Source organism: Acomys minous, assembly GCF_964271855.1.
Source record: "Acomys minous genome assembly, chromosome: 6".
In the NCBI taxonomy this organism is placed as follows: Eukaryota; Metazoa; Chordata; class Mammalia; order Rodentia; family Muridae; genus Acomys; species Acomys minous.
The window spans coordinates 85,906,477-85,919,973 of NC_140487.1; the positions used below are offsets into that span (position 1 = coordinate 85,906,477).

The following is a 13,497-nucleotide window of genomic DNA, read 5'->3' on the forward strand; positions in this document are numbered from 1 at the left end:
GACACGGCGGACACAGGCAGAACTCTAAGCCTGTAAAGGCAAGACTCAGCCTGAGGAGCCACAGCCTATCAGTAACAGAGCTCAGATTCTAGCCGGGGTCCAGAAACCTGCCTCTGCTTAGGCTCCTACCATCCAGGGCTCTCTGAGGGCTGACAAACACAGCTTCAGGGATGGGGTGCTCAGCGGCATCCAGAAGGCGTGATGAAGACTAATCTACATGAGACAGCCAGCCCGTGGAACACACTGCCAGTGTCAGCTGTCTTCCAGATCCTTCTCAGACCACCCCCACCGCCTCTTCTCTCGCCAGATCCTGTTACCTCTACCTTCCATTGACAACCCAACCACTCCTGACCCTCTCCTGTCCTCCCCTTGTCACTGGTCTCTGCTTCCACCCTTGACCACTAAAGTCTCTTTCTAGCCCAAACGGACATCAGCTCGTGTCACTACTCTGCTCAGATCTCTGGGATGGCAACCTGTCTTCTCTGAGTGAAAGCCTTGAGGTGACCCACAAGTCCATGTGCTGCCTGCTCATCACCCTTCTGGGTCATCACTCACCTAAGGTCACTCTGACTCCATGCTAGTCCTGGAAAATGCGCAGACACCTTGAGGCCTTTGCATCTACTGCTCCTTCTGCCTGGAATGATCTGCCTCCGGATATCTGGATTGGCTGTCCCCTTGCTCGACCTTCAATCCCATGGTCACCTTAGTAGGGTCTTCCCAGCATTCCCTAGGTTGCAGGAACCCTCGACTTCCCTAATTTCTTGTACTCCACGGCATTAACCACCACCTATCATGCTATTCAAATGATCTATTTTGTCTCTTGTCTGTCTCTCCAACTAGAACCCAACTACAGTTGCTGGGGGGGCGGGGTGCGGCTGACTGTGTTTTGTTTGCTTCTGTGTCCCCTGGGTCTGGAACAGGGAAGACGCTGGATGGCTGGGTGGTACTTGAGAGGGAGAGCTGGTGTGTAAGGACTGGAGCCAAGGGAGGCCATGGATGCAAGGGCAGGAAACCTCTGGGGTGACATTTTGCAGAAACCAGCAGAAAGAAGTCTCTGAAATCTCAGCGGCAGCGGCGAGGGGGTTGGGGGGTGGGGATCACACTTTGCTTCTAGAAAGCCAGATTAAAGGTGGACAGAGGCAGGGGTGGTCAGGGGTCACCAAGAGACACACACTTGCAGGGATCCTGGAGAATGTATGGAGAGTCACTAAGGTCCCTGACCTCTAGGTGCCAGGGGGGCCAATGAAGGTGAGTTCGTGTGTGCGTGTGTTCCCTCCAATCAAGCTCAGAAGGGCAATGGCGGTGCAGCCTGTGCCTGTGCAGGCTGCCTTGGGTTCCTCAGCCACGCCCTACAGCTCAGCAACAGGAGACAGCACCCTGCCTTGGTGAGGTTGCCATAGCTTCGGCTCATGTTCAGGCTGATGACCTTGAACAAGTCACTGTCCCTTCCTGAGGCAGATGAACAGATATGGAGAGAGGCAGAAAAGCCCTTTTGTGGCCTGCCAGCCCTCCCTCCCTCCCTGCCTTCAGCTGCTGCCGAGATAGAACCTGTTCACACCAGCCACTCACTAACGCTATGCCCTGTGGTAAACATCTCACGTGGGAAACCCCTTAGGAATTGCAGAAGATCTGATCTAGGCCCAGCCTAAGTCACCGCTGGAGTGGGGAGACATGGCTTCTCCAGACTCCTTTGTGGCCTCTGGGAAGAGGGGGTGTGACAGGAGGGCAGAGGGGGAGGAGCCAGAACCTCTAAAGGGAGGACAGGGTAGGGTGTGCCTGGGCTCAGGGTTTGGCTGGAAGCAAAGAGCAAGGGGCAGGGAGTAAGAGGTGGGAGCCCAAAGGATAAGGTCACTAAGCGGAACAGGCCTTCCTCAGCCTGGACTGTGCAAGGACTTTTGCCTTTCAGAGTGAGCTGGGGGCCAGGCCTCACCTGGACTCGGCATTGAGAGGTTCTCAAGTGGCAGGAAACAGGCCGAGTGACAATACAGCTGGCCACAGTGGTCCAGCATAGGTGGGGAGCCTGCATCCCAACTGTGCTCTGAGAAGCTTGCACAGTTGGGGACACCCCCAATTGTAATAATAAGGGGTGCCACAAGTGAAGAGGTGACAAGGGCAGAGACCTGGCCTAGCACCAGCTGGCCCTTGAGCCTGCCACCTTAGCCCGCCTTTGAGCTCCTGCTGCTGTGGGAGAGATCACTTAGTCCCCCTGAGTGAGAAGGAGACTTGCCTCCCTCACTCCCGTGCTGTGTCCCTAACATTTAAGCGTGAGCAACACAGCCCGATTTAAAAAGCGTTTTTATTGGCCAGCTTGTGATCCTGTAGCTCAAGTTGATGGGGGTGAGCGGTGGGGCAAGGGGGAGCTAGGAATCAGCAGCTAGGATGTACGGAACTGGACCAGCTGGAGGCCTGGTGGAGTGGACAGAGACATCGTGGACAGGATGCAGCTGGAGAGAAAGTTGCTCCTAGTGCCACGTCTGGAGAGGCGGGGACAGAAGTGAGGCACCTGCCACAGGATGTTGAGCGGGCACCTGGTAGAGATTCACCTCTACCACCTCTGAGACTTGCGGCAGGCTTGAGGGCCTCTAACCTAGGGCTGCGCCCTGAGCTTGTATGCTGCTCAATGCCCGCTGCTGTCACCCCATGGGTCCTCCCACTTGGCTCGCTGAGGCAGGGGCTGGTGATGCTATAAAGGGCCCATTCCACCTTACAAATGAGGAAATTGAGGCAAAGAAAAGAAGGTGTTGTCACGGTGGCACAGGGTGGCTCGGGAGGCTGAGATTAGGGTTTGTGTCCTCCTGGCCACAAACCGGATGTGTAAATGTGGACCACATCTACGTTTGACTCTGGCCCTGTTTTCACCACTCACAATCTCCCAGTTGTCATCTGCTGATCCCAGCTTGGAGGTCCTGTTGTTCCAGTTAAGCCCCTGATAACGGCCTCCCCAATACTCCATGGGAAGAAGGAACCATAGGAACCAGCCACACACAGTATGGTGAGACGTAATAGAGCAGGGCTTATTAGAAGCCAACCGATGTGGCGGCAGTCTCTTCCACAGCAGTCGACGACGTATAACCGGCACCCAGCAGCGGAGTGCTGGTTGGATGCCTGCTGTGAACCCAGCACTGGAGGAGGCCCTGAGCGAAGCTCTCTCGGATTAGGGTCCACGACCTGCTGGAGACTTGTAACTCCCCTGCAACCTGAGTTCAACTTGGGCTGGACCAGGAAGAGCTCTCTGAGCGAGCATGGTGCTCTCGTAGCTGGGTGGGGCTGAGAGGGATGGCGACCCCAGTAGGGCATCCCCTGGGGCATGGCACTGAGGGTCTTCTTCTTCCTCGGGCTGCATGGGGAATGGCAGCGGACCCTCAGCCAGCGGGCAGTGCAGAGCCTCCTCGTAAGTAGGGACGGCAGCCTCCTTGGGAGGCCTATGGGAACAGGAAAGAGGCTGTTAGCAGGACCAGCTCAAACCTCTCTCTGCATGGCCGTGCCCACATGGCCCCTTATGAAGCTTGCTGAAGCGGCCTGCCAACATCAGCTCTCCCTTCTCCCCATTCTAACACCTCCCTTCCCACACCCTTCGCTGCCACTACTCCCCGCCTTGACACACTTCCACGGGACATTTTCTGTCCCCACTTCTTGTTCTTCACCAAGCTTCCACACTGCTCTTGGCTGTCACTGAACGGACCCTCTGTGGTTGTCGCTTAGGGCAGAGGTTGACTTGAGCGTCTAAACACTGAGAGCAGATGCTTGAAGGAGGGCGGGGTGGGGGGAGGGCGGTTTGTTGGGAGACTGACTGACGGTCCATGAACATAAGATTCCCTGCTGACTAAAATACCATCTGTAAAGTTATAGTTGTGACGTTGAGGGCGGAATGTGAGGGAGGCCTCAGTTTACCTGCCCATCTGGATGTTTGAGTCACGACGCAGTCAGTTTACAGAGCATTGCTTCTTCTCCTTGCATGCCTCCCGGGAGACAGGTCACTTATCAACTCCATCTTTTGCTCCACACTGCTGTCCACCCCTGCCTCACTAGCCCACCCTTCACAGCTAAGCAACCGAGCTACCTAAAGGGGTATGAGGCGAAGAGCGGGTTCTCAGAGGGCCCCCACCCCAAATCAGGCTTTGCAGACCACGTTCCAAGGACAGCTGTCCCGCATGACCGGCATGGGCCCTCTCCACAGGGTTAGTGCCCTTTCCCCTGTCCCAGGCACCTGAGCTGGCTGCCACCCTCACAGAGGCCACCAGGAGGCGGGCTCACCCTCCTGGTCACAGAGCAAGCTTTCCAGGCTCTGGGTTTGAGCTAAGCATGGGTGGATCCATGCTGCATCTGAGAACCTATCACTGCTCACCTTCCTCTGAGTTCCCAGCAGGCTTTGCAAGGAAGGGCAATGCTCCTGCCCTACATCACAGATGCAGAAAAAGGATGAACAGCCCTGAGGGGAATACGGGTAACAGGTCTCCCGGGGCCTCTTTTCTCATCACGTCCACCTCCCAGCCATGCCCTGCTCTCCTTAGACTGTCTGAGCTGGTTCTGGGCCTGCTTGGAGTCATCCCAGCAGGTGGTACCCAGCAGGCCCAGGCTCAAGTACCACAGGAGCTCAGCCCACAGCAGGAAGTTTGCTGAGAGAGCAGGTGTGCAGCATCCCTCTAGGTAGCTCCTGTCACCTCAGTAGCCTGCTGGATCATCCAACTGAACTGTCCAAGGTCATAGTCCGGAATACAAGACTGTAGAGAACGTGGGTCTTGGCAAGGCCCTGTCCTAGTGTGCAAGAGGCTCCTGGTACATTCTGGACACAGAGCTCTGTGGTTGTGGAGGGTGGTCACGCACAGGGACCAAGACAGGCTCCATGCTGGCCCCGATGGCTTTCTGTTGAGAGAGCAAACCTAGTAGGACAGGGATAAGCCCCACCCATCTCACAGAGGAGTGAGTGAAGACCACTTGAGCTCAGCGTGCAGCCCTCTCCTCTAACGGCAGAGCTCATGCTTACCTTAGACTGCACACCTCCCCCAAGCCAACCGCACCCTCCTTTATTTTGGCTTGTTTTGGTTTTTCCGAGTCAGCGTTTCTCTGTGTAACCTTGCCTGTCCCAGACTCACTTTGTAGACCAGGCTGGCCTCGAACTCACAGCAATCCACCTGCCTCTGCCTCCCAAGAGCTGGAATTAAAGGCGTGCACCACCACCGCCTGGTTTACACACTCCTTTGTAAAAACCTGCCTAATCCCCACATCTGCCCCTCTGAGCAGCCAAGTCTGCAATAAAGAACTGCAGAGGAGAAGCTAAGGGTGCAGGTCTGTGCCTTACACATTCGCCACAGTGATCTCACAGGAGCCCAGGGGAGAGAGAGGAGTGATGGTTGATCTTCAATGCCAACTTGGCAAGATCTAGAATTACCTAAAGGACAAACCTCCAAGTTCGGGAAAGTTTCTAAACTAAGTTAGTTAAGGTGGGAAGACCCCAACTGTGAGGGTCTCACCCCCTGGCCTGAATGGGAAGACCCAAGAGAGCTCTCTGCTGCCTGAATACGGCCACAGCATGACCAGCTGCCTCAGGCGCCTGTCACCCTCCCCTCCCCTCCAAACTGTGAGCCTTTCTGGAATTTCTGTTTTTCAACCATTTTGTCACGGCAGTGAGGACCTGATACAGAAGACCCCGCCTTTCCTTCTGCCTCAACTGACAGATAAGGCGTCAGGCGTGACTTGGAAAATCCAGGGACATTTGTAGACATTCAGCATCTAACAGAAAGGGCAGCAATAGAAAGTTGGCCTTCAGAGCAGGCCTGGCGCTGTCTGCTGGGGCTCACGGAAGGACACCAGGGGCTCCTTCGGGCCTGACAGTTGCCAGGTGAGCTACTAAGGTGGGGCCTTGTCCTGGACCCACCGCATGGTAAGTGCTTAGTCGGTGTTAGATGCAAGAAAGAGTAGGTGATTAAATGGAGGCACGAAGGCGTGACATGGAACGCCCAAGCCGACAGATGACAAGCCCGTTTCCAGCCACAACCAGGCAACCTAGGCTGTGAGGTGCCTCCCATGGGGACAGGACAGATCAGATAGGCAGGCGGCTTCCTCCATACCCAGCCACGCCAGTTTCTGAATCTGTTTGTTTGTTTTTTGTTTGGGAGTTGTTGTTGTTTGTTTTTTGTTTGTTTGTTTGTTTTTCGAGACAGAGTTTCTCTGTGTAGCCTTGGCTGACCTGGACTGGCTTTGTATACCAGGCTGGCCTCGAACTCACAGCTATCCACTTGCCTCTGCCTCCCAAGTGCTGGGATTAAAGGTGTGGGCCACCACACCCAGCCAGTTTCTGAATCTGAAACTTGGGTCTCAGAGCTAGAAGGGCCCCCTTCCTGCTTCCTGGCAGGGGCGTGGGGGGTACCCTACCTAACTAGCTGAGTAGCCTACCTACCCCACAGCTGTGGCCTGGGCCCTGTTGAGGCAACACTGCTGTGTGTACAGACAACAGCAACACCTCTGCTCTGAGGCCAGGCTGGGCAGGATAACACTGGCCTGGCTGTCAGAGTCCAACTCATTTTATGAGCAGGTAGGTCACTCTCTCTGAGACAAGTGTCTCATCTGAGAAGAGCAAAGTTTGATTGGATAAGGTGCCCTTTCCTCTGATGGTCCTTAAAACCAAGGTCCAACTCTGCTGGCCTGGAACTCAATTGTTTTATCTCAGCCTTCCAAGTGCTGGATTATAGGTGTGCCTCACCATGCCCCTCTTGGGGTCTGGCTATTGGCCTAAGCACTATCTGTTGAATGTTATATCTGGCCTCACAGAGTCAAGGGCTGATAGCAAGACACTGTCTACCTACAGAGAAAAGAAAGGCAGCCAGGTAGGAAGGTCCCAAATCAGTTCACAGGAGCATAGGTTAGCCCCTACTGAGATGACACCGGTGCTTATAGAGCAGTGTTGGGGAGGGCCACACCACAATCCTTTCAGACTGCGGGCTCTCACCACTCTGAGCTTCATCTAACAGAAAAGGCCTTCCTTGCCTACAAACAGCTACAGGGGTTTCCAGTGGCCTGAGGTACAAGCACACACAGGGCAGGATTCAGACACACAGGATGCTTTGTTGAATAAACAAGCACCCAGTGAGAACATGCATGACCTAGCTTCCTGACAGGGCAAATCTGGTCCCCAAACATAAGACACAAATGCGTGCATACAACATGCACAGACCACAGTGCACCGATGGGGATCAGATTCCAAGATCCAAGAAGACGTGCTGAAAAGCTGGGTGTGGTGACGCATGCCGGGAATCCCAGCCCTTTGGACGGGATGATCACACATTTCAGACCAGATTGGCTAACAAAGACTTTGTCTTTTAAAAAAAAAAAAGGCGGGGGGCGGGGGAGGGAGGAAGCTAGGCGTGGTAGCGCACGCCTGTAACAACCTCAGCACTCGGGAGGCAGAGGCAGGTGGATCTCTTTGAGTTCAAGGCCAACCTGGTCTACAAAGCAAGTCCAGGACAGCCAAGGCTACACAGAGAAACCCTGTCTCAAGAGAAATAAAAAAAGAGGGAGAGGGAGGAAGTAAGAAAGGAAAAACATGTCCCAAAGGCCCCAGTGGCGGGCGGGGGCCGGGGGGGGGGGGCCCGGAGGGGAACAGAACAAAACAAAAACAGGTTGCGAACTGTTTTGATACAACTGTTGACTTCCGCTTTCACCCAACCCCCCACCTCACCCCACCTACACCCACCTTTGTAAGTCAGGAAAAGTTGCCGCTTCCAACCCACCTACTGTGTGCTGGGCACTGGCCTGAGCTGCACCCTCACGGCAGCTCCCTCATTGCCCCCTGTGTCTCCTGAGGCAGGGAGCTACAGAGAGCACGGGTTCCCAGCAAAGTGGCTGGGGGTTGGGTCCCAATTCAGACACATAGCTGGATATCCTTGGGCAAGTTAGTTATGGTCTCTGTGCCTGGTTTCCTCCTCCACAAACAGAGACGTCCTGGCTGCATCACCAGGAATATGGAAAAGGCACACAGTGCAGTGCCTGGCCCTGGCCAGTGCCCTCTTGTGTCTCAGGGACCCTTCCTATGCTGGGTTCTTGACTCCTGGCCGCTGCCTCCTCCTGTAAGACGTCTCAGATTTCTCATCATCTCCATAGGAATCTCATGAGAATTTGCTGAGCAAATACTGGGTAGTGTGGCTCTGGTGGATCACCCAAGGTCCCCACCGTCACCACTGACCTGCAGCTTTCCTTCACAGAGGACTCCACAGTGAGGTGGTACAGGTCTCTGGACAGCCGGTACAGGTCCCCCTGGCTTGACCTTTTTGTGCTTTCCTGGATGGACCAAAGCAGGCCAAAGAACAGGAGCAGGCCACCCGTGCCACAGAAGAGGAAGCTGACAGACTTGAGCCAAGTCGGGGGCATCTCGGGCAACGGCTGTTCCATCGTCGGGGCCGGTGAGCCAGGCTGGACCACTGCATCTCCTTCGCTCCACCATGCAAAGCAGAGTGTCCCAACCACCAGGACCACTGTGCCACCGACTGTCATGCAGTAACGCACAGTGGCAGCCCCTCGGCCTCGGGTGACTGTCTGCACACAGAAGAAGAGGAAATCTGCAGGACTGGACCAGCAAATCGTACCAAGACCTCAGAGACGTCTTCTGCCTCATGTTTCCGTTTCCTTACCTGTGCCATGAAGATGATGCCCGTGCAGGCTCCTTTGATGGTCACAGAAAAGCTGTTTCAGGTTCCTAGCACCACACCTGGGGTACAGTATGACCTTAAGAATAGAATAGTAAATATGCCACATTCATTCTGGGCCTTTCCAGAGGCCTCAGAATGGCCCTTTGGGGAAATGGTGTCTATGGAGCAGATTAGAGCCTGCTGGCTGTGCTCTGTCTCTGCTCCCCTAGCCACCACCTCATAGGGTCCAGCTCTTGCCTCCATTTAACTGGAGATAAAGGAGCACGGGGACCAGGACAAGTGTGAATGACAGCACTGGGAACGTGAGGTTGAATGTGATGCCATAGAACAGGATTTTCCAGGACATCCGTACAGCCATGTTTACTACCGTCACGGCGCTGAAAGAGCCTCCAATCCCAACCCTAACAAACCAGTGCCTGAACTATGTCATGTTCACTAGATGAAATAATATAAACTGATTTAAAAAGTTGAGTTCAGGGCTGGAGAGATGGCTCAAAGGTTAAGAGCACTGGCTGCTCTTCCGAACAACCTGGGTTCAATTCCCAGCACACACATGGCAAATCACAGCTGTCTCTAACTCTAGTCCCAGGGGATCTGAACGCCCTCTTCTGGCCTCCATAAGGACTGCATGCACATAGTGCACATACATGCATGCAGGCAGAATACACACCCCTTTTCTTTTCTCTTTTCTTTTTTTAATGCAGGGTTTCTCTGTGTAGCCCTGGCTGTCTTGAAGCTCACGCTGTAGACCAAGCTGGCCTTGAACTCATAAATATCCTCCTTCCTCTGCTTCTCAGGTGCTGAGATTAAGGGCGTATTACCACCCATAATACCCACACATTTTAAGAAGTTTTCTTTTAAGTTGAGCTCAGCATGAACGTTTTTCAGAAGGCAGGGGGCACTCACAAGTTTTGCTCTTTTGAACTCAGATGAGTCACGGGAAGAGGGAGGGCTTAGCAAAAAAAAAAAAAATGTCGCAGGAGAAAACTACAGGAAGCAAGCCTGGCCCCAGATCCTCCAGATCAGAAGAGGCTGGCACTGGTCCCCAAAGCTCACCTCTAAGCCACTGCCCCTACTGATCCCTCTGTGTGGTGACTTCCCATTACCTCCCAGCAAAGCTAAGCTTGGCCCTTGCTTAGGAAACTTCTGAGGAACCCTGGACCGTCTAGGAGCACAGCACTCACCCCTTAGGGTTGAACACTCCTTGGCTTGTCCTCTAACCAAGCCAGAGTTCCCTGGACCACTGAGCCGACAGCTACATTTAGAGATGCTATGGAACACAGCTCTTTATTGGGAATCAGCACTTGGGAAAGCTCGTCCTACCTCCAATCACGGCAAGGTCATGGAAAGTGACAGGCTCATTCCAAACAAGGCTGGAGTAACCACCAGCTTGGAGAAAACACCCCATGTGTCAGCAGGGGGAAATCCGGGGCCTGCAGACTCAGTGACAGACACCTCTACCTCCAACATAACTAAGGCAGGTGGGCGGGGCAGGGGAAATGAGCATCCTACAACTGAGGAGACACAGTACAACCTGGGGAAGGTCCTCACCCAAAGCCAAGCCCAGCTGGGCTCCACATAGCTGATGAGCCCATGCTTGGTGCTGGCTGGTTCTCAGCGAATCCTGACCCTGGACCCCTCCACTCGCATCTCAGAGAAGCCACCATCAGGCATTTCACTACCCCCTTACAAGGGTGTCCGTTGAGGCCCTGTTTCTTGATAAGGGAGCAAGGAAGGGGCTCCCTTCCATTTGGGGTATGACTTCCAACTATGTGTGTGTGGAGGGGAGAGACAGGAAGCTCTCCAGCCCCAGAGAAATTCCACCCCATTCTGGTGCTCAGTCAGGGCCTGCCAGCCTCCCCTTGCCCCTACCCCCACTTTAATTTGGGCCCCCGGGGCTTTCTCCTAGACCTGATTAGGTCACCCTTTCACCCTTGTTCAAAAAAGAGACCACTGTCACCCCTCCCTGTGATTAGCCCACCTCCCTCCAGCCAGGGGAGGCTTTTCCTACCAGGAGGTTTGGTCCATAGCACCCTCCTTGCAGCCAGTCTGTTAACTCTGGGACCTTGATTGAGCAGGCTCCTCACACCCACATCTTTGAGTTTTGTTCCCATCCTGGCTCTCAAGGATAAGAGGCTACGGAGTTGAGCTAAGTAGACTGTGCCCAAAGCCTGAGTTCACAGAGCTGGGCAGAGGAGTGGTCCTAGTCAGACACTACCAAGTTATCTAAGTGTCTCCTTGCCTAAAGGCCTCCTCTTTAATGAGTACTCTCACATTGGGAGGGAAGTGAACCAGGAGAGCACTTACTGTCTTGCCCCAGCTGTCCACCACAAGAGGTTCAGTTCAAATCCACGAGGAGAAAGCCCCTGTGGCCGTCAGAATAGGAAGAAGGGAGCTGTCCGCCCACACCCAGAGATGGGGAGAGACCTGCCGCGTCCCTGCTCCTGCCCCACACAGCACCATAATGTCACTGTAGGCACTTGTTTTCTATAAAGAAGTAACCGTCTGTGCAAGAGGAGCCCACTTACGCCCAGCTGAGTGCATGGTGTCAGGTCAGTCAGTTCTGCATGGTCCAGATTAAAAGATGGGCCACACCCTTAGCAGAAGCTGAGGTGCTAACGATGGAGGGAGACAGGATATTCACACCCACCTCGTGTGCAGCCATCAGGCTGGTCGAGCAACAGGAGCGGTCCAGGAGAGAGCCCAGCGCATTAGAAGGCGTGGTGGCTGAGCTCTGCAGACAGCCAGCATCTGGGGAGACTCGGGTAGCTACACCCTTGGCACTTCACCGGCTCCTTGAGGTCCCTGTTTGGGTCCCCAAGTAAGGTTGAGGCCAGCCCACACAAACAACTGGTCCTTCCCTCCCTGTCACCTGGCCCAGCATCTGGGGATCCCCCTAGGAGACTACCCACTGTCTCCTAGTCCTTGGATCCTCACTCACTACCTTAAGGACTTCACCGCTTCCTTGTAGGTTTCAGGTGCCCAGCCAGTTCCCAACAGGCCCCGCCCAACCTTAAAGGGATAGTCTCCAGAGAGGATGGGGAGGCAATGTCCCAGAGAGGTGGAAATTGCACAGATGAAACTTGGGCCTGGAAACTCATTTCTCAGAGACATTCAGGGGAGTGGGCTGGGGAAGGCCTGACCTGAGCCAGGACCCCTCACACCTGTTCCACAGGAAAGATAAACTGAGGCTCAAGGAGGGAAGGTCACTTATCCAACTGTGGCCCAGCATCCTATGTTGACAGGAACAGCTTTATCACAGGGGCCAGAGAACAGCCTCCTCAACTGTCCCCTACTCTCTCCACATTCCTGCGCAACACTGTCAGAGCACCAGCTTGAAATGCTCTTTCCCTGGGGGGATGGGGAGTGGGGGAGGGGCGTGGGCATGGCTGCCTTCTGAGAGAGGTAGGCCAGGTGCTGGAGCGCCAACTTCCCTGCCTCCTCCTGCATCACCGCTGAAAGCCTTAAATCACTTAGGGTAAGTGGCCTGCTGTTTTTATGAACAGGTGGTTCAGGAGCCCACAAGAAGGGTTAGCTCAGTCTGTACTCCATGTCTGTGGTGAGGACACATCTTTGAAACATGGCAGCAGGCCACTCACGCTGCGGAAGGAGCCATTTGTGCGAAGCTGGACCAAGTCACAGGGAACTTGTGTCTGAAGAAAAGATTGCACTCAGAGCGCCTTTGTCCTTGAGGCACCAAATGCTCTCTCTGCGTATTGTCTGTTCTCTTCCTCACTGTGTGTGGTCCCCATTTTACATAAACGTCCCCATTTTACAACGGAAGACATGTCTGTATAAGGCTAAGAAGCTGAGTTGCTGAACGGAAACAGGGACCTCTGACTTCACCATATCCCATCAAGACAGCCTGCCAGGGACGAAAAGGCTCCCAGCAGCCCCTTGGTGCTGTGCCCGGAGGGAGACATGGGTGGGAGATAGGAGGCCATGACACTTTCATTTCAACTGTGCAGGCATCCATACAGGGTGTGTCCCCTCCCTGTCTGTTATCCCCAGGTGAGTCACTGCACGGTAAGGTTGAGGTCCAGCCTAGGCCCTGTTTGAACCTGAGTCTCTGCAGAGAAAGCCAAGGCCAGAGCTGGAAAGGTGTGGCTCCTGGCTCCAGCCATTTGCAGGCTAGAGGGCTCTGGCCATGTCCTTGGTAACACGGAGTTCCAGGGCAGCTACTGGAGTTTAATGAGACCTTTCTTCCCCCGCAAGGAGCTGGCCTGTATCCACTCTTGCATTACACAGTGGCTTTATGCATGACTCCCGTAATCCGGGAGACTTCCCCAAGGACACGAACCAGATGCCACGGGATTCAGCCGGACACCCCGCCCCAAGGACTCCAGGGACCTGGGACTAAGTACATTCGGAATACAAGGACCTGGGACAGTCCTGTCTCCGTCTTCTTCCTTCCTACCCCTTTCAGAAACAGGGATAGCCTCAACCAGCCATGACGCTCAGGCATGGTGCTGAGTTCACCTGCGCATCCTCTTTGAACAATCAGCCCCAGACTCTCCTGGAAGCAGGAGGTTGCCTCGGAGGAGACCGCTAGCCAGCAGCTTCTGCGTCAAGGGTGCTGGGAAAGGGCGGCACTTGCGCCTACCAGGAACATGTGCTTCCTCTTGTTATTTCTGCTAATCATGGAGGAGGCCCCATGAGAAGCACTTGGCCCAAGGTTAGTGAGGAACGGAGGGCGGAGGAGCTAAAATCCACCTCCTTTGGCTCTTCCAGACTTTTCCTTCTCCTTCAGCCATAGTCTCAAGTGCTGCTCCTGCCTCTGTCTGGCTCTCCCCTGAAGCTGCCCGCCCCTCACAATGCACCAGCCCCAGCTTTCTCACCAGCCTCCAGTCAGCCC

General features: G+C 54.5%; 1 protein-coding gene across 4 annotated transcripts; it reads right to left on the minus strand.

Moving 5' to 3' along the window:
• Positions 1-2,288: 2,288 nt before the first annotated feature.
• On the minus strand, positions 2,289-11,620 carry TMEM61 (transmembrane protein 61). 4 transcript variants are annotated; one of them, XM_084785896.1, is made up of 4 exons: positions 11,551-11,620; positions 11,293-11,447; positions 8,180-8,529; positions 2,289-3,422 (listed from the first exon to the last, which is right to left on the minus strand). In XM_084785896.1, the coding sequence occupies exons 2-4, from the start codon at positions 11,305-11,307 to the stop codon at positions 3,155-3,157; spliced, it is 633 nt and encodes a 210-aa protein (XP_084642022.1). In that variant the 5' UTR covers positions 11,308-11,447; positions 11,551-11,620; the 3' UTR covers positions 2,289-3,154. The 4 variants fall into 4 exon arrangements, with proteins under 4 accessions (XP_084642022.1, XP_084642023.1, XP_084642024.1 ...); XM_084785897.1 differs by adding an exon at positions 8,625-8,701 and having other exon boundaries at positions 11,293-11,600; XM_084785898.1 differs by adding an exon at positions 8,625-8,701 and having other exon boundaries at positions 8,180-8,552; positions 11,293-11,600.
• Positions 11,621-13,497: the final 1,877 nt, after the last annotated feature.

Bases quoted from the DNA above. Each gene is read 5' to 3' on its own strand.
- TMEM61 (XM_084785896.1), bottom strand. The intron at 3,423-8,179 runs GTCAGTGGTGAC...CTGTTCCCATAG, and splicing joins TCTGTGAAGGAAAGCTGCAG to GCCTCCCAAGGAGGCTGCCG.